The following is a 19,749-nucleotide window of genomic DNA, read 5'->3' as shown; positions in this document are numbered from 1 at the left end:
TTCATGCCTAAGTATGCGTGATGTATTTTGAAATTAATCCTATTTTTTAGTATATTTTCTTTATTACGCCTCTGGTTTTTATTTTCATCATGAACATCAGAGCTAAGTAGATCAAACGTAAACATGCACACAATTGTATCAATATATGTGTGAATGTGGGCGACGGTGGCTGACAAAAAGAAAAAAGTACTTGAAAACTTATGTATCATTTCTTTATAAAAAATAATTCATAGTGACAGCGAAAAACATTTCATTCGCCATTTGTTTACAATATAAACAAGCGGAGTAACGTATAATTCCAGAAAAAATATAGAATACATTTTAGGACAAAAATTTAGCATTAGATAATTTCTTTTAATATTTTAATGTATAGAATCTTTATTCAACAATTTACTACATGGAGCTAAAAAATCGAAAAAGGTAATTTTGGAAATTTTTGTTCAAAGGACATCTCAAAAATGTTTTATGGACAAAGGAGAAATTGCAATGGGGGCTTAAGGATAACTAAATTATTTTCATAATCAATGTATTATGTACTAGTTTCAAAGGATACGTGAAAATAAAACAAAACGTAGACAAATTATTATTTTAATTTATGTTATAGTGAGTGTGTATTACCAATGAAGTTATATTTTCACTGACGTTTCAGTGTAATCATATACAAATACATTTTTACAGGTATATATATATATTTCTACTGGCGAAAATATAATTTCACTGATAAACTTAAGTCAAATTATATGTTGCTTCTAAACTGTCATTGTCACTGCTGTGCAATACATATCGGTATGAATTGTCATGTGTCGTAAAATACTTTGTTTAGTCTTCAATGCTTTTCCACATCTTTCACATTTGAAAAGATAAACATCGCTGTGAGTTTTCAAATGTTGTGAAAGATATTGTTTAAATTTGAATTCTTTTCCACATATTTTACATGTAAAGTCACAAACATCGCTATGAGTTGGCATATGTTGTGAAAGAATTTGTTTACTTTTAAATGCTTTTCCACATTTTTCACATTCAAAATGACGAACATCGTTACTGTGAGTTTTTATATGCTGTAAAAGATAATGCTTAAATTTAAATGCCTTTCCGCATATTTCACATTCAAAGTCACAAACATCGCTATGAGATTGCATATGTTTTGAAAGATATCGTTTGTTTTGGAATGTTTTATCACATTTTTCACAATTAAAGCCACGATCATTGATATGATTTAACATGTGTTCAGAAAGACGTATTTTAGATTTCCATGATTTTCCACATTTTTTACATTCAAAATGACGATCATCGCTATGAGTTTTCAAATGTTGTATAATATATTGTCTAAATTTGAATGCTTTTCCACATAATTCACATTTAAAGTTACAAATATCGCTATGAGTTAATATGTGTCTTAAAAGCGATTTTTTAGTTTTACTTGCTTTTCCACATTTTTCACATTTAAAATGACGTACATCACTATGAGTTTTTGTATGACGTAAAAGATTTTGTTTAAATTTGAATGCTTTTCCACATTTATAACATTCAAAATTACGAAGGTCACTATGAATTTTCATATGTTTTGAAAGATATCGTTTAAATATGAACGCTTTTCCACATTTTTCACATTCAAAGGCACAAACATTGCTATGATATTGCATATGTTGCGAGAGATTATATTTAGTTTTGAATGCTCTTTCACATTTTTCACACTTAAAGTTACGAACATCGCTATGAGTTTTTATATGTTGTGAGAGACGTTTAAATGTGAATGCTTTCCCACAGATTTTACATTCAGAGTCACGAACATCACTATGAGTTGGCATATGTCGTGAAAGACTCGTTCTCTGTTTAAATGCTTTTCCACATTTAAAACTACAAGTATCGCTATGAGATTGCATATGATTTGAGATCGAGTCTTTAGTTTTAAATACTTTTTTGCATTTATCACATTCAAAATCACTTTGTATATGTTGTAAAAGATATTGTTTAGTTTTTAATGCATTTTCATATTCTTCACATTTAAAGTCACAAACATTGCTATGAGATTGCATATGTTTTGAAAGATATTGTTTACTTTTAAATGCCTTTCCACATTTTTCACATTCAAAGGCATAAACATTGCTATGATATTGCATATGTTGCGAGAGATTATTTTTAGTTTTGAATGCTCTTTCACATTTTTCACACTTAAAATTACGAACATCGCTATGAGTTTTCATATGTTGTGAAAGATGTTTAAATTTGAATGCTTTTCCGCAGATTTCACATTTAGAGTCACGAACATCACTATGAGTTTGCATTAGTCTTGATTTATTCATTGCTTTTCCACATTGCAAATTATTAGATTTTTCACTTTCTGATTTCTAAAATGAAAATTGTATTAAGTAGTATAATTATCGAAATAAATAAAATATTGGACTCTTACTTTTGTGACGTAAATTTGGTGAGACGAAACATTCATTTTAAGTATATCTTTAATATCGTGCATTTCTGAAATGAATGATTAATTAATCAACAATTAAAAAGTGACAGTATAAATTTTTTTACCCATTTCGAACAAGTCGTCTACATCGTCTTTGATTGTATCTTCGCTGCTATCGTATTCGCGTTTTACATTCATCAACTTTAAAACGAACAATTAAAACTATTATTTAAGATCCCATTCATTAACAAATATAATTGTTCTTTACCTCTACTTTACATTGAATCGTTTCGACGTCAGCTTCTGCAAACAAATATCAATATCAACTATGTATTTCGTTTTCAACTGATTTATTTCATCTTTCGCTTAGATTCTTAATTACACAAAAATAAAAGAAAATAATACCGGGTTTAATAAACGCCATTGTGACAGCGCTCAACTGACAATTTCTTACCAATTTTTGGTCCAAATGCGATTAATTGTTGAGTATGGCCGGAAAACAGGAGATGTTTGTTACTTTCACGCGTCTATGCTATACCGCTCTGTCATAGAATTTCGCGAGAGAGATAGGCGAGTATATCGGACGGTGATTGTTTCACTTTTTCTGTCGCATGGACGGCGCTTCAGTCGTACATCAGTATTTGTTTACCTGTCGTCAGGAGAGTTAATCGAAAAATTATTAAGAAGCGCAGAATATTCCTGCGCTTATCAATTATTTTTCGACTTAACAAATATATTTAATATTTTACTTCGTTAAATAATTTAAATATAAACTATTTTTCGTTTCAATAATATTTATAGCGATGGTTGTTTTTTCAAAAACTGGAATCAAATGTGAAAAAATAATATAAAAAAGTAATAAGCGTTATTTATTCTTCAAAGTCTATAAGAATATGTGGTTTTTAATTGTTTGACGGAGACAGCATTAAATATTTTCATAATTACTAGCTGTAAACATTGTAATCTAAATAATGAAATAATCGGACATACCTTGTATTGAAATTAAAATTGTAGCTGAATAAATTCAGTAATATCCAGATCGTTTTTCACTCTTCACGCCAACACGTTCGAAAATCTAAAGGATTATGAAATAAATACTTTCATAATTTCGTAAATTCGCATATCTGCTTGGAATAAAAATTGTTTCTTCTAGGAGATTCCCTTACTCGTCATAAAAATTAGAATTACACATATAATTCGGCTCTTCGCATAAAATCGCACTGCATTTTAGATATTTCTAAGAATATTTTATTCGACAAATCATATTTTGATCGATATATTGTATTTGAATGAAATGTTTGTGGTTTTTTAAAATTTTAATTAATTAATAAATTAATCAACTTGTTATAATATAAGCAACTTTCTTCAGTTTATTCCACTACTGTAGATATATTATAATAAAAATATTGGGTGCCATAACCAGCTGCGTACATATGATTAACATTCTCTGTATATGTTATAATTGTTTAAAAATATTTAAAGGAAATGAGAAGAAACAATAACAATTTTTGATCTGAATAAAATTTACTTAATTTACGCGAATAAAATGTATTATGATAAACAGTTGCATTTTGTAATTTGAACAAATAGCATTGATTAAAAGTATTCTATTCAGTATAAAACGAAAATTAATAGAAGTTTACAGTCCGCCCAAGATGTGAACGCTCATCGACACAGTATTGGCGAGAAATATAATAGAGTGACCATGTAAAATTACACGTTCAATTAATTTTACCTTTTTAAATATAATTTGTAGAGGAAAATGTAAAATATCACTTTCTTATTTAAATATATACATATTTAACTCAAAAATATGATAGCAGTTTTGGAGTCACTCTCCATGTTGAAAATACTATTTAAAAAATACCATTAGAATATTACAGGAATTGTTTTTTAGCGACGAGGTTGGTGACGGATGGCAATTAGATAAAGATTGAACCGCTGCAGTAATGTTTCTATTGATGATACGAGTTGTTTACATGGTTAAATGGGGACGCGAGACGACGCGTCCGAATGCCCGGAAGATTACCAGTGGAGAGAATAACCGTCACACCAGTGCTACTCAAGTGCCGCCAAGTTTTGGCCATAACAAATCTAAATGTAAATCGGCACCCGTAGTTTTATTGATTATAAAATTACACATGACAATAATTTATAATAAAAATATAAAACATTATAATTTTTAATTAAATTTTCAACGTATGGCCACCCTAACCTTAAAACAGCCCTGAACCGCCAGTTAATTTCCAGCTGGCATGCCAGCAACTGGCAGTGTGTAAATCAGCCTTTATTTCCAACACAACGATGATGAACGTTGACAGCTTGAATGGACTATACATAGTTTAAAAATGCGAGAAAAATTATGCACATATTAAAAAAAATGATGAATTATTAACATAGTTAAGTTTCACCGAAAGTGCACATTTGTATTTGCTGGGAAAATGAAGTTTTTAAATTCAGGTTAAAATAAAAATTCCAAATTTCACATATAATTTCACGATAATATAAAAAACACGTATATTTTTTAATTAAAATAAACTAAGAATAGCAAAATATAATCTTAGTTTACAATATAATACAAACTCCAAATTCCAAATTCAATCCAAAACAATAAATAATATCGTAACAAAAATGAGAATGGACATCTGTTTTAAAGATAAGCGTTAAAATATTGACAATGAATGACATAGCGGACAGGACTTTCCGAAATTGCGACAATAAAATTCTGAAAATGGGCCTTAGCAGGTAATTAGTCAAAACAAGTAACTAGTCAAATTAACTCTGCAGTTATATCTCGTAACAAATAGTGAAAAAATAATTTTATAAAATCGATCGGCATTGGGTCCCCAGACTAAATAAAAATAACAAATATTCAATATTCCTGATCAGGATCTATATTCATCTTCTTCATCTCGACGGCCATTTCGAATAAGTAATCGTAACATTCAGTCCTGAAATCATAAAAAAAACAAACATTATTTTTTTAAATACAAAAATTATCAAACTTTTATATTGGACACTTGACTGAGTTTTGGCACTTTGCCACGTGTTGCCCCAAACGTAAACTCCGTGTCTTCTGACTAAGACCGCAGAAGTTCCGGGGTATGCTTTAAGCGCCGCGTCCATGCTCGATTCCAAATCTTTTTCAAATGGCGTGTTATCAATTATTGGAACGACTAATGTTTCATCGTATCTCAAATTCCTATCCAGTGCTTCATCTTTAATCCCCTTAAAATAAATATTAATAAATAATATATTATTATTAAAGAATAAAAATCAATTAACATGTTTTGAGAGAAATCGTATAAAATGTATTATTGCCATCTGACAGTGTTAATGGTATCTACCGCTTGCATAAATTAATGTTTTCCATAAATAAATCATTTAAATACAATAATTGGATTATGGTATATACTATGTTATTTTATTTATTGTTATAAGTAAAACTCGAAATATAATATGCCATTTACAAATCGTATTGTAAAAATTTACATATCCTAAAATATCAAACATGGATCTTTTAAATAGTTTTACAAATGACACATTTTTGCGTCATCAGCCTCTCAACGATAGTTTTATATATGATGCACAATAAACTAATCTGCCTATGAAAATATTTCAATTTATAACTCAATAAACTGGTATTGGAAATAACGGTGATTTGTAGGCATTCAAATTATGCTGAGAAATTAAGTTAAAAATATACTACTTTTCTATTAAAAATATCATTAAGCGCACAGCAATAAATTACCTTTATCATTTCCTGATAAGAAATGCGAAATTCATTTTTATATAATAGAGTGGCTCTCACGGCGTGCGGAGAATGAGTATGAATAACGGCGCCGGCATTTCTTTTTATGTAAGCCAGCATAAAAAGTGGAGTACATTGGCTCTGTCTCATCCTGAAGTCACATTATCAGATTGTTTATATAGGTATGTACATTTCTAACTGATAATCATAGCTATATATACCAGAAACCTTTTTTCAGGCGGCGGTTGCTTAACAATTGTACCATCTATCTTCTGGACAAACATATCCTCAGGTGTAATACGTTCCTTTTGCACACCAGATGGAGCAATGTATATATGGTCGCTATAAAAAAATCAGAATAATTATTCTAGTTATTTGTCTTATCTTTTTTAGACATTTTTATAAATGTAAATCAATGATGTTAATGTAATAGGTCGTTTTTACTCCTAAACATTGCAATTGAAACAATTATATTAATAAATATAAAGATTAACAAACCCATGTTTGATAGAAATTCCACCACCTGTTCCAGTGACCCAACCTAGATGATAAAACTGTTTGCACAGTTCTGGAATCAAGTTTTGAGGATGTTCCTGTACAATTATTATAATAAAATGATGTTACAACAAACTACTCTTGTAAATAATCGAATATTTAATGAAAATATTGAAAAATTAATTAAGTGGATTCAAAATGTATAACCTTATCATCCACGTTTTCCATGCTTGAAAAACAAAGAAAACTCGTCTTATCGATAAGAGCACCGCAATAAAAACAAGTTGTTATTGTCAGTGTCAGTGTTGCCAGAGCTCAAATAAAAATCGACATTTGATAGAAAAGAGGCACTAATAAAATAAAAAGATATGTTGAACTTAATTTGATATTTTTTCTCGCTCTAAAGCATTATAAACATTAATTTATATTTTTTAATTGTCTAATAGTACATGAATGTACTATATATTTTACTACTATGTGAATTTCTTATTCGCCGATTTATCACTATTTATACTACTTTATTGATTATTTCCAGTAGCAGTTAAATTTTTTATTTTAATCAAGTATACAATAACTAGGAAATATATGAACAAATTATGAGTTTTAGTAAAAGCTTACATTGCTATACTTTCCCTAAATAAGGTATGCTTTAACTATAGTGTATGAACTCTGCAACGTGAGCTAGTTGCATCGGCAACAAGCAAGATTTGACAGACGAGTGTCTTTGACAACCAACCTAATCGCGAGCGATTAATTGTAGAGCAAATAAAAATATAAATAATAAAACAATTATTTTATTTATTTTATTAATTTATTTAGCTTAATAGCTAATCTTTACATCTAACAAATTTAGTAAACATATATAAAAATATATAAAAAATACATAACAGAAAGAAAAAATATACAATAATAAAGACTTAATATTATAATATTTTATTTCTATATGTACGAAGGTGTTTTTTTATTCCATTTATAAAACCCGTTATATTTTTGCTGTTTCGGATTTCTCTTGGAAGACTATTATATAAATTAAAACCTCCGTACATAATTCCCCTAGCCGTACTCGTTTTCTTATACTTAATTATTTTTAAATTTTCTTTATTTCTAGTATTATATTTATGTACATCTTTATTTCTTATTAAATACTTATTAAAATAGTGTGGTAACATATTATTTTCTAACTTATATATAAATACTAATACATTCATACTCAATATTTCTTGAACATTCAACCATTCTAATCTATCAATCATACTTTTACAATTAGTTAATCTATTTTTATTTAAGATTACTCTCATTGCCCTATTTTGTAACTTTTGCAACATTTGTTTATCTAATTTATTCAACATATTTAAAAGTGTTGCACAATAATTAAAATGGGGCAATATTATACTATTGTAAATTAATTTTTTTGTATTTATACTTAATATATTTCTTAATCTAGATAATAAACCTATTTTTCTACTAATTTTTTTTAATATGTAATTACAATGTTCTTTAAAGTTTAATTTTGTATCAACAATTACTCCTAAATATTTTATATTATCCACTATTTCTATATTAGAGTTATTTATTACTATTTTGGTACTATCATCTAACACATTTTTATAATTAATAAACATACATTTAGTTTTATTCTCATTTAATTTAAGTACATTATTCTTTAACCATATCTCTAACACACCTAATTCATCATTCAAATTACTCACAACTTCTTCAATGTTATCACCCATGCAATAGATCAATGTGTCATCCGCAAATAGATGAACTTTACATTTTTTTACGTTATTAACTATATCATTTATATATAAAACAAACAACAATGGTCCCAATTTAGACCCTTGTGGTACTCCATAATACACTAACCTCTCTTCAGAACATACATTATTTATCTTAACTTTTTGTTTTCTTTTATATAAGTAATTATTAAACCATCTCAAAACTATATCACTTATACCTATACTCTCCAATTTCTTCATCATTATTTCTCTGTCTATTGTTTCGAAGGCTCTCTTGAAATCCAAGAAAACTGCTCCAATGATTTTGTTTGTATCCTTAGCCAACAGCCAATCATTTATCACTACTTGTAATGCAGTTTCAGTGGAATGCTTTTCTCTGAATCCCGATTGTTGTTCACATATTATGTTTTGAGAAGTAATAAATTCCTTTAATTGTTTGATTACTACTTCTTCTATTATTTTTTCTATACACGGTAGCATGTTGATTGGTCTCATTTCTTCAACTTTTTTACTATTTTTTATTTTAGGTATAGGTACAATAGTAGCAATCTTTAAATTTTCAGGCATTTCTCCTAATGAGAGTGCTTTATTTATTAAATAATTTAATTTAGTTCCTATTATTTCCCATGTTTCTTTAATTATATTTATATCTAGTTCATCAGTACTAGTTCCTTTTTTAAATTTACATATTATGTTATGAATTTCATCTAATGATACTGATTTAAATTTACTAAATTTTACAATTAATGTTTTATTATTATATTGTACTAAATTACTAATCCTTGGTATTGAATTTACAATTTCTTCTATGCTCTCAATGTAATATGTATTCATCTTTTCTGCCATTATATAAGGATCTTGATATATATTTCCATTAATTTCCATTTTTATTATGTCGTTTTTCTGAGTTGGATTAATTAATTGTTTTATTAATTTCCACATCTTATTTGGATCATTTTGTATTTCATCTATCAATTTTTCATACCATTTCTTTTTAGCCATTCTTAATACTTTGACTGCCATATTTCTACATTGTGTGTATGTTTTCCATTTTTCATTAAAGACTTTATATTCTATTTGTTCTGTTTTTAATATTTGAAAAATTTTGTATGACTCATCTCTTTTCTTTATAGCATTTTTAACATCATCATTAAACCACGGTTTTGGGTTGTAACGATATTCCTTTTTAAAATTATATTGACTTTTTGTTTTACAATCTACTATATTCTTATAAATTTTGTTCCATATCCTATTAACATCCATATTATCTACATTCCAGTCACATTTTTATAATTCTAATCTTAATTTATTAAAATTAATTTTTTTAATTATATCAATTTTTTTTGTTTTTTTAAACTTAAGTTCATTATGTTTTTCTATATAAATATATACAATTGAATGGTCAGTTATTCTTGGAGTTGATTTTACTTCACAATAAATTTTTTTGTTGTTGGTAAATACTAAATCTATTAATGTGCTCGATCTATTATTAGTCCTTGTATTTTCTTTGACACATTGTCTTAAACCAAATATATTTGATATTTTTTCTAATTTTGCTGTGTAAAAATCTTCACATTTGTTCCAATTAAAATTCCAATCTCCAATTAAAACAGTATCCAAAATTTGATCAAAACTCCATTCTGCAATATTATTTATAAATTCTATGAACAAATTCGGATTACTATTTGGAGATCTGTATGCTATACATAATATTATGGGAATTTTTTCAATAAAAATCTTAACTGTGATAGACCAGTATGTCTTATCTTGATTATTTTTAAATATAGTATTGAATTTTATATCATTTCTAATATACAGTATAACACCTCCTGTATGTCTGGAATTAGAATCACATCTAATTATATTATAATTGCCAATATTTAGTTCAAATTCTTCAATGTCATTTGTGATATGGGTTTCAGTTAACCCTAAAAATATTGGATATTCCTTTTCAGTAATTAATTCTATTTCCTCTTTATGTTTTAAATAACCTTGTGCATTGATTAATATCCCAGTTACTGATTCTTGTTTCCCATATGAACTTGATTTTTTTAATTGCTATACTATATTATATTGTATTTTATTATAGTAATTTTGCTCGTATCTTTTATAAATTGAACAATTTCTATCCATGGAGTTGTGTTCCACATTCAAATTAAGATTTAGTAATTTATTTGCTCTACAGCAATTCACACAGTTTTCTTTTTTGTTGCATTGATTTATTAAATGTTCTTCCGAACCACATTTTATACAATTTTTTTTATTTTTACATTCACTGGCTTTGTGATTATAACCATAACAGTTATAACAACGGTATATGAATATGTCTTCATATACTTTACACCTATCCCATTCAATATTTAATTTGCCTACATCCATTATATTTTTAAATGTCGTAACATCTACTTCAATAATAGCATCATACTTATTAAATTTGTTTTTTTTAATATATTTTACTTCTAAATAGCATTTGTTTTCTTCTACACATGTGTTTTGTTTCATTATACACTTTTTTAGTTGATCATATTTTAATTCTTCAGAAATTCCAATTATTTTTATTTTTGGTTTCTTTAAATTTCCTACTTTTATATTATATTTATCTCCTAGTTTTTTTACTGCATCTGTCGTAATTTTCGATGCATCTTCTTTACTATCACATGTAATTATTATACCTCCTTTGCTTATTGGTCTTATATTTTGTATTCCAACTTCTAATTCTGTTGGTTTAATTAAATTTTTGCAATCCTTTTTTGTCTGCTCAATATTTTGCAAATTTTTAGGTATAATTATCGCAATATCTTTTCCTTTTTTTTACGATTTCCGAATAATGTTTTTTTTGCATTTTATTTTTAATAATGTTGTTATTTAAATTTAGTTTATCCTTTATATTATAAACATCTTTTCTAACTTCATTTAATAACTCAAATATTGAGTTATTATTTTCATTTTTATTATTTACATCGTCCCTATTATTTTTTAACACATCTAATAAATGTTTATACATAATTTCAAATGTATTAGTTATAATGGTTTTTTTTTCTTTTGATAGAATATTACCATTTGATAACAATACATTTAATTTTGTTTTTAATTCATCCATTTCTTTTATTCTGTTTTCTGGCGTAATTACGCCCGCTATATTCACGCCGCTATCGGCCATTTTTTTATGTAACAATACTAATTATTTCTATCTTATACTATTTATATATTATATTAATCAATCTATTTATACTATTTATTAAATTGTGCTACTTACGCGCAAATATCTGCCGGTTTTCACCTCCAAAGGGGTTGGTTACCACAATCTTGGCTAATTGCACGGCAGACACATGCACATACGATGAACACAAACAACTGACTATGACAATATTATAGATTGTCAATCATTTAGTTCAACAAAGATCAGAAAAGGTAAATTTAACGTATTTAAACATTCACAGTGAGAACGATCGATACGATTTTATTGCTTTTGACGTGGATTTTTAACTTCTGAGAAATGATAATTGTGTTTGCGCCCTTCTATTGATCAAAATTTGGTTTGAATATACTCTGACCAACACTCTGTGGTGGCCTATTTATGTATTTATATGTATGTTTTATTATGGGCAAAACTTGGCGGCACTCTGGTAATACTGACCTGACATAGACAGATTCTCTTGGCAAACTTTAGTGGACTTGCAGCACTGGTGCTGCCTAGTGCACCGTCCACTCATTATATATTTAAACATGTAACTATATCTCAATAAAATACTACTGCAGCGGTCCAATCTGTGTCTAATTGCCACCCGTCACAACCCGCGCGCCAAAACTCTTATATTAGAAATCCGTAATAATATTAGTAAGGATAGCCTGTTTTTGCGCCTACCTATTGACCAAAAATTGGTTTGAATATACTTTGACCAACACTCTTATATAAAAAGCCCGTAATATTATTGGTAAGGATAATTCAGACAAATTATGAAGCAATATGCAAGATGCTATTTCTGTTTGTACTTCTTCTGATTATTTTCCCATGAGATATGAGTTGATTTAGTTTGTATTTTGGACTTGACTTAATGAAAGTTCTAAAATTATAATTAGTTGTAGAACTTTCATATGATTAGGTTTGAGTTATAACAGTAAATAAACGTTTCGCAACTGGTGAATTGAGTTTTATAGACATTTGAGCAGTACATAATTTCACTAGCGCCCGTCAATTAAATTATATTTTCGCTAGTAGAAATATATATTTACAAGTGAGTTTCAAAAATGAGAATCCCCCACATATTATTTGTTCTTTGAATCACACACGTAAGAAAGGAACACCCCCAATATTTTCTCCAAGGGAGAAGTAAAACGCCTGTAGCTACGTTGAAAACGCTGTAAAAAATAGGAAGAAACTTAGAAATATTTGGGTATTATTGGATATATATATGCTAAAAACATTAATTGTATCTATTTATCATATATTTTAACCACCTAAGTTTTGTAAATAATAAAAATTGTAAATGTCATGGCCGATGTTTTGGTTCATGCGGTCGAGCGAGAGAGGGGCGGGAGCGGGGGCGGGGCGACAGACGACATAGAAGCGCACGTGGAGTGGCGGTCGGCCGCTGTCAAGTGACAGGCGAATGCGATGGACCCCGAGGAGCCTCTTCTCAGCGGTCAGCTGCTTTTCCCACCTCACGGCATCGTCCTCACCAAGATCACTAAGAAGGTACGCCCTATTTTCCCTCCGCCACCCCTTATCTGCTGCAATCCGCTCCGTTTCCCAACTATTCGAGCATTCAACGGCTTACTGCGTATGAGTCATCTCAAACATGGACTTGTTTCTTCCTACTTACTTATTATATCTCCACTCGTTGGCTCTATGTTGAGTAATGTGACAAAATTTCATTGTATATGTTACGTTCTAATACGAATCGTATAATACGTGCATTGTTATTGGAACAAAAATAAGTGCATATATACAATTCAAATCTCATGGTTTATATAAGCTCAATATAGATGTCTTGCCAACAAATTATAGCTCTTATTTTCAAATCACTTACACATAATTAAACCCATTTTTTTTATAAAAAAAATCTATTTATTTTTAGAAACCTTGGCAACAAAAGTACTGTATGCTCTTCAAAGCCAGCAAGCAAGGAATCGAGAGATTAGAAATTTATGACAGCAAAGATGAGGCGTCCGCTAGTAGTTGTAGTAGCCAAAGGATCATTACGTTAGAGAATTGCATAAAAATAACTAGATCCAGCCCCACAACTATCATAATCGTCGGAAAGTCGCAGTCGCACGAGATATCGGCACTCACGGAAGCGGACACGGCCAAGTGGGCTCGCTCACTCCAAGCCGTAGCATTCGGAGACGACAGATCGAGACCGAACGCCATAGACGAAGACAACGACTTGTATTGCTCATCTGGAGAAGGCATTTTTTCAGTAAAACCTTGCTCTTCAGAAGCATCGTTGCGATGCGGATTACAGCCGATCGAATACACGCTTTTAATTACGGCGACGGCCATCGAATTGAGGGACATCGAAGACGGCAAACTGTACGCCACTTGGCCTTATAGGTATATTCGTCGTTACGGCTATCGCGGCGGAAAGTTCACATTCGAGGCGGGACGCAAGTGCGAAACCGGCGAAGGCACCTTCCATCTGAAACATTCGAATCCGCGAGAAATATTCAGGTGCGTCTCGTTAAAAATGAAGTCGATGAAGAAGATGATCGACGGAGAATCGTTACACAGTCTAGAATGGAGCGATCAGTTCCATCAAGTCTCGATGATGGATCCTAGATCGAGAAGTCCTCTGCCGCCGTCCGCCCGATCCGAAGAGTTCGCCTTCAATTCCGTTTCGCTGAAATCCGCTTCATCGATATCCGCATTGCGTCCTTTAGAACCTATCAAAGCGAAACCGGCCAAACCCCCCAGGAAGAATATTTTCGCTTCGGCAAAAGATAAGTTAGAAAGCGAATGCGGTAAATATAAAAAATTAGACGATTACGAAGAGTGCGCCAATATGAATCAATCGGAAGCGTCGACTGCGACTCCTTACGATAAAGTGGAGATAAGAAACGAAGCCTGGCGAACGTTGGGCATATCTGAAATCGATCATGTTGAATTTCCGCCCGAAGTGCCCGAGAAGAGCAGTTGTTTAAGGCTAATATCTAAGTCTCAAGACAACCTCGACTCTTCGGCCGATTCGACCAAGATGATCATATTGCAGAATCCGGTGCTGGACCCCGACGACGTCAACTATGATAGACTACAACACTTCGGCTCCACGAGCAAACTGAACAGATCCGAAGGATACAAGTCGGTGTTAGCGAGACCGTTGCTTTCTCAGATTAGTATTAATAATAACAACGACTCGAAAGGTACCTGGAACGATTACGACGAGGTCGAAAACGTGATGCAATCGGTGAGATTAGCCGACGACTCCTACTTGGGCTACGGAATGCTGAGGAAACCGAGCATTCCCGGCCCGCAAGTTCCCAACAAGACTAAACCCGCTAGCGCAGAAGAACTGTCTGCGTACACCGACGTGGACCACTGCGCCTTCAACGGTTCTTCGTACGCCATCGTCAGCAAACCGAAACAGGTTTAAATATATTTGTACTGATTTAGGCAACATTTTTTATATTTGACCATTTATTTAGTCAAACTTGTATGAAGCTACAAGGCTAATTTTGATCTGTAAATTTTTCCTAGTTAAGTTTACTCTTAAGAATTATTGAAATTATTTTACATAATAATATATAAATAAATATCGTCAGCTTTCTGCGAAAAATCACCAACGGAGATAAAGCTACTATTAGATAAAGCAAGAAGAAATGTCATTTTTTCAGTGAGAAAAAAATTACTTACAAAATAATATTCAATGTTGATTCACTGTTATTTATATTTTGCCTCTTTTGTAAAATTCTTCTAGTAGTTTTCCCATAGACCGGAATAAATTATGTCAGTAGATTAAGGCCGGTATAATAAAAATTTTAGATTCAGTTCCTTTATTTTTCCTGTGTAATTTTAGCTGCGTAGGTTGTAAGATGCCGTTGATTATTAACTAGGTCCGATCTTTTTTTTTTAATAATTCCGCCTTAAATCTCCGAGTACAATAAAGTTCGGCTGTGATGGCCTGACCAAGTTTTAATAATTCATAATGAATAACACCCAAAATATTTCACTGGACCCCAAAAAATACATATTTTAAGGTCAAAGATAGTCGAGGTGTTGAAACTGACATTTGGTCTGCCATTGTTTTTTATTATATGCACTGCTATAAAGGATCCATTTTTCGTTTCCAGTAAAAAATTGTCTCAGAAAAGGATCAGTTTCATACCTGTTGAGCAGCGAAGAACAAATTTTCTCACATTGCTCCAAAACTTATGGTGAACCCAAACTCCTTGCCGTCGACCAGGGATAGTCAATCTCTTCTGATAATTCCTTGCTGGCTGTGCACATATCTGATTCTACCAGTGACCAAACTGACTTAAAAACAACATTTCTTTTTGCTTTACCTAATAAATCGGTATCTTAACTTCGGGACTTACTGTCCCAACAAGCCGCCTGTTGAATTATATATTAAAAAATACTGAAATTTATTAAATTGTCGTGATAACAAATTATGAGATTTTATTTTTATGTTATTACTGAAAATTTTGGGCAAAATAATTATGCAACTGAATTATCCCATCTGTAACGAAAATTTTGTAAAGTGCTTTTTATAGTTACCCACTTTAATTGTAGCCGTTATAAGCTTTTTACAGCAAGTTGAAGATATAATTTATCAGTAACTACTTTTCGACATTTACAGCAAAGACGATTCGTTGTCGGTATCGTTTCTTTTTTTTTAGCTTAAGAGTTTCAAAATACGGCTCGTGCTAGGTTTAAATTTTACCATATACTTATAAAATGATTTTTTACTAACAGCATTCCGTAAATCATCATTTTCTTTATCATGCTATACTGATATTTTATTCAAATTATGTTATGTTTTTTGATTACTTTAAATATGGACGACTATTTTTATGAGGCTAAATTTTAATATTGCACGTTCCCTTCTGTTTTTATCAGTGATTTTTTAATTAATTAATATTGACTGTTACCATGCGTCTTAAGTGAAAGTGGAGTCATCGAACGAAACAATTTTAAGGTATATTTTACTTTCTTCTTCGACAATAATTTTATAAACGAAATGACAAAACTTTCGCTTGAATGCATATTTGATTATATAAACGACATAGTAAATTTCAAGGACGTCATTTGGGGGAGGGGGGGGGGGGCATTTCCATCCACTGGAATTTGGCTCTACAACAATCGAATATATTTCGAATTTTTTAAAATGTCATATCAGTGAAATCATATCGGAATACATTTTCACTGGTAGATATATATATATTTTTACCAGTGAAAATATAATTCATCTGGCAGGTGCTAGTAAATTTATATAATTTCAACTTTTTCATATGTATTTATATATACATTTACATACTTATCATTATTTATTAAAATGTTAGTGAATGTGTATATTTCAGTGAAGTTATATTTTCACTGGTGAAGTCCTAATACATTTTCAGCAGTAGATATATAATCCACTAGCGATAATATAATTTAACTGATTGGCGCTATTGAAATTATACGCTGCTCTAAAATGTATATGAAACTTAATTTGACAGCTGCAAAACGCCCATTTGCTGTCAAAACAAACCTAACCTAATGAAAGTTTTAAAACTAATTCTAGTTTTAGAACTATCGTTAGGTCAAATTTAATATATAAATAATCTCTCAGCGGAAGACAAAGTACAGACAGCCGTTGCATCTCGCACATTGCTCCATATTTTGTCTGCACTTTGATATTACACTGTTTTAAAAAATAATAGCTTTCCTTACTGATATAACTACAGACTTTTGATATGAAAGTATCGGTTAAAGTATATTCAAATCGAATTTTGGTGAATAGGGGGGCGCAAAAACAATTGTCACTTCTCAGAAGTCAAAAATTTATGTCAAATGCAATAAAATCGTCTCAGTGTCATTGCAGTGTTTTTTGCGCCCTCCTATTGGCCAAAATTCGGTTTAGATATTCTTTATTCGATTCTCACTTATCGTAAGTGGTAATTATGTTATAAAATGTAATGCTTGATAACCGAGAGTTTTCACTGCACGATTTTATTGCTTTTGACGTGGATTCTAAACAGGGGTACTCTTAAATTGGGCCAGAAAAATGCGTCATTTTCACCCCTCTCTTGAAAAAAGTTAAAATGACGTCCCTGATAAATTCTCAAAAAGGCGTATGTATATTACACATATGTGCCATGTTACTTCCTTTACGGTGCTCATATACTAGAAATATATATTTTTTATAAGTATATAGATACGTACCATAGTCGTGTAATTAATTAATATATAAAATTAATTATAATATATAGTGTGTCAGTCTATCTTGTATTAAAATATATTTTACAGATTTATATACGGAGTTGAAGAAGTAACTATATATAGTTAAAAATTAGAATTAATTATACATTGTACAATTTATATTGATTTTTAATTATATATCTAGTTTTTTGCGATCAGATCTGACAAGATTTCAATTTAAAAAGAAAATCAGTGCCATTTTTTATATAGTTATTAAATCAGATTTAGGAACATGTTTAATATCCGTATTCAATTATTAAGGTATTTCCGTCCTATATAAAAATACTTTATATATATTTGCATTTACTTAAATGATGATATTTGTGATGTGATATTGTATGAATGTGAATGCCTGTCCGTTATGTATACAGATTGGTTCTCATGAAAATATTGTCTAATTGTTATTTATAAACATGATATAAAATATAGCACGAAAAAGTGAGAGTCGTCTGTGTAATTTAAATATAATTAGTGTCCGAAAGCATATTAATGTATTTTTTTAATATTAAAAATATGATTTATATTGTTATTTATACATATGGTGTATTTTAGAAGAGTGAGAATTTTAAACTTTCATGTTGCCATTTATAAAAAAAATGTGAATCTTTAATAAACCGGTTGTATTCTAAAAAATATTTTTTATTTAATAACACAATTAATCCAAATATTTTTTTTATTAATATAAACGTTATATTAAATGTCCACTCGAGTGTTTTACTACACAATTTCACGATTCAATGAACGTTATAATTTATTTTTTGGTATATGTCTCGCCTATAATGTATGTACATATATAAAATTTTGATAAAAATTCAAGTAGCTCTCGGTTAACTATAATTAAGTACATAAATAATAAATTTATTTAAAAAATCATAACGAACGTTGAATCTATAATTCAGTACCGGAATCACAGGCCGAAAGCTTATTTGTACTATACATATTATATGTATTGTATAATATTTTATAGCATGCGTTTTTAGATGCGCCACCATCTAATAACCTAGTTTATTCCTTGAGATACTTCTTAATGGTATCCTTCGCGATTATTTCGAGGTCCTCGGACGTGATTCTCTGCACGCTTTCGCCCTTCGACTTGAGTATCTCTTCGATGTTCTTCAGACCGTTCGTGTCCGGGAACCAATTAAGATTGTCGGCTATCAGGTGATTGTTTTTGCATCCGTCGCACTTGGTTATGACTACGCCTTTGGTGTAAGCGATCTTCGAGATGAACTTGACGTTGCGGGTGCTGCACTTCTTGCACGTGTAGCAGAGCTGCAGTTTCCCGTCGCCGCCGAAGTGTCCGAGGGGCTTCTTTCCGAGAGAAGCGTCCGATTTCGGCGGTACGGAGTAATGTCTACAAAAGTTGTTCACTGCTTTGGTTTCGAAGGATACGACGGGCATTGGGCGAACTTGCGAAACAGTCCTGAAGGCCGCCGAGCGCAAGATGCGCCCTAATATGTTCACTGCCATGGCGTAAGAGCGTATCAAACAAAACCAAGCAAAATCACATCCAGAGAACGGATACACTGGTCGCCATGACACCAGTTGACAGATTACTTTTTGGCCCTAACAATGCAATTCGTGGCTGAAAAAGAAAAGAGATTTCAACTTTTTCATAAATTTAAATATTTTATTACGTTTTTGTGTGGACTCTAATACCTTTGGGACTTTGCAACAAAAGCAAAAAATATGTTTCAAATTCAGCCTGAATTATTCATTTTTGCTCCTTATATATTGTAAGCAATTTGTAGCAGCATGATAAATAATTTAAGAATATAATTTTACTAGAACCTGTCAAATAAATTAAATTTTCACTGGTAAATATATACATATATACATATATATATATATATATATATATATATATATATATATATATATATATATATATATATATATATATATATATATATATATATGTATATATATATATATATATTTATCGGTGAAAATGTAT

General features: G+C 30.3%; 4 protein-coding genes across 6 annotated transcripts; 1 reads left to right on the top strand and 3 right to left on the bottom strand.

Annotated features, from left to right (window-relative positions):
- Positions 1-574: 574 nt before the first annotated feature.
- LOC148239547 (uncharacterized) lies at positions 575-2,848 on the bottom strand. Its single transcript, XM_088196928.1, has 5 exons — positions 2,813-2,848; positions 2,676-2,710; positions 2,533-2,608; positions 2,411-2,475; positions 575-2,348 (listed from the first exon to the last, which is right to left on the bottom strand). The coding sequence occupies exons 1-5, from the start codon at positions 2,829-2,831 to the stop codon at positions 750-752; spliced, it is 1,794 nt and encodes a 597-aa protein (XP_088053054.1). The 5' UTR covers positions 2,832-2,848; the 3' UTR covers positions 575-749.
- Positions 2,849-4,887: 2,039 nt separating this feature from the next.
- LOC148239546 (putative methylthioribulose-1-phosphate dehydratase) lies at positions 4,888-6,945 on the bottom strand. Of its 3 annotated transcripts, none has more exons than XM_088184058.1 (6): positions 6,861-6,945; positions 6,657-6,751; positions 6,380-6,500; positions 6,159-6,309; positions 5,433-5,635; positions 4,888-5,358 (listed from the first exon to the last, which is right to left on the bottom strand). In XM_088184058.1, exons 3-6 carry the CDS (start codon positions 6,421-6,423, stop codon positions 5,280-5,282), a joined length of 477 nt encoding a protein of 158 aa, XP_088040184.1. In that variant the 5' UTR covers positions 6,424-6,500; positions 6,657-6,751; positions 6,861-6,945; the 3' UTR covers positions 4,888-5,279. The 3 variants fall into 3 exon arrangements, with proteins under 3 accessions (XP_088040184.1, XP_088040177.1, XP_088040190.1); XM_088184051.1 differs by having other exon boundaries at positions 6,387-6,500; XM_088184064.1 differs by lacking the exons at positions 4,888-5,358; positions 5,433-5,635 and having other exon boundaries at positions 6,193-6,309.
- Positions 6,946-12,911: 5,966 nt separating this feature from the next.
- Positions 12,912-15,997, top strand: Dok (docking protein homolog). The gene is made up of 2 exons (XM_088189726.1): positions 12,912-13,088; positions 13,471-15,997. Exons 1-2 carry the CDS (start codon positions 13,008-13,010, stop codon positions 14,980-14,982), a joined length of 1,593 nt encoding a protein of 530 aa, XP_088045852.1. The 5' UTR covers positions 12,912-13,007; the 3' UTR covers positions 14,983-15,997.
- A 2,450-nt stretch (positions 15,998-18,447) lies between these two features.
- Positions 18,448-19,362, bottom strand: LOC148239544 (DNL-type zinc finger protein-like). Its single transcript, XM_088189738.1, has one exon. The coding sequence runs from the start codon at positions 19,260-19,262 to the stop codon at positions 18,798-18,800; it is 465 nt and encodes a 154-aa protein (XP_088045864.1). The 5' UTR covers positions 19,263-19,362; the 3' UTR covers positions 18,448-18,797.
- Positions 19,363-19,749: the final 387 nt, after the last annotated feature.

Source organism: Plectrocnemia conspersa, unplaced genomic scaffold (assembly GCF_051122295.1).
Source record: "Plectrocnemia conspersa isolate PC_06_02 unplaced genomic scaffold, ASM5112229v1 ptg000001l, whole genome shotgun sequence".
Classification (NCBI taxonomy): Eukaryota; Metazoa; Arthropoda; class Insecta; order Trichoptera; family Polycentropodidae; genus Plectrocnemia; species Plectrocnemia conspersa.
This window is presented reverse-complemented; position numbering and strand designations above follow the sequence as displayed.

Bases quoted from the DNA above. Each gene is read 5' to 3' on its own strand.
- LOC148239547 (XM_088196928.1), bottom strand. The intron at 2,609-2,675 runs GTAAAGAACAAT...TTCGTTTTAAAG, and splicing joins CGATTCAATGTAAAGTAGAG to TTGATGAATGTAAAACGCGA. The intron at 2,349-2,410 runs GTAAGAGTCCAA...TTTTCATTTTAG, and splicing joins ACCAAATTTACGTCACAAAA to AAATCAGAAAGTGAAAAATC.
- LOC148239546 (XM_088184051.1), bottom strand. From the start codon at position 6,881: ATGGAAAACGTGGATGATAAG. The intron at 6,752-6,860 runs GTTATACATTTT...ATAATTGTACAG, and splicing joins TGGAAAACGTGGATGATAAG to GAACATCCTCAAAACTTGAT. The intron at 5,636-6,158 runs GTAATTTATTGC...ATTTATTTTAAG, and splicing joins CTTATCAGGAAATGATAAAG to GGGATTAAAGATGAAGCACT.
- Dok (XM_088189726.1), top strand. From the start codon at position 13,008: ATGGACCCCGAGGAGCCTCTTCTCAGCGGTCAGCTGCTTTTCCCACCT. The intron at 13,089-13,470 runs GTACGCCCTATT...ATTTATTTTTAG, and splicing joins TCACCAAGATCACTAAGAAG to AAACCTTGGCAACAAAAGTA.
- LOC148239544 (XM_088189738.1), bottom strand. From the start codon at position 19,262: ATGGCAGTGAACATATTAGGGCGCATCTTGCGCTCGGCGGCCTTCAGG.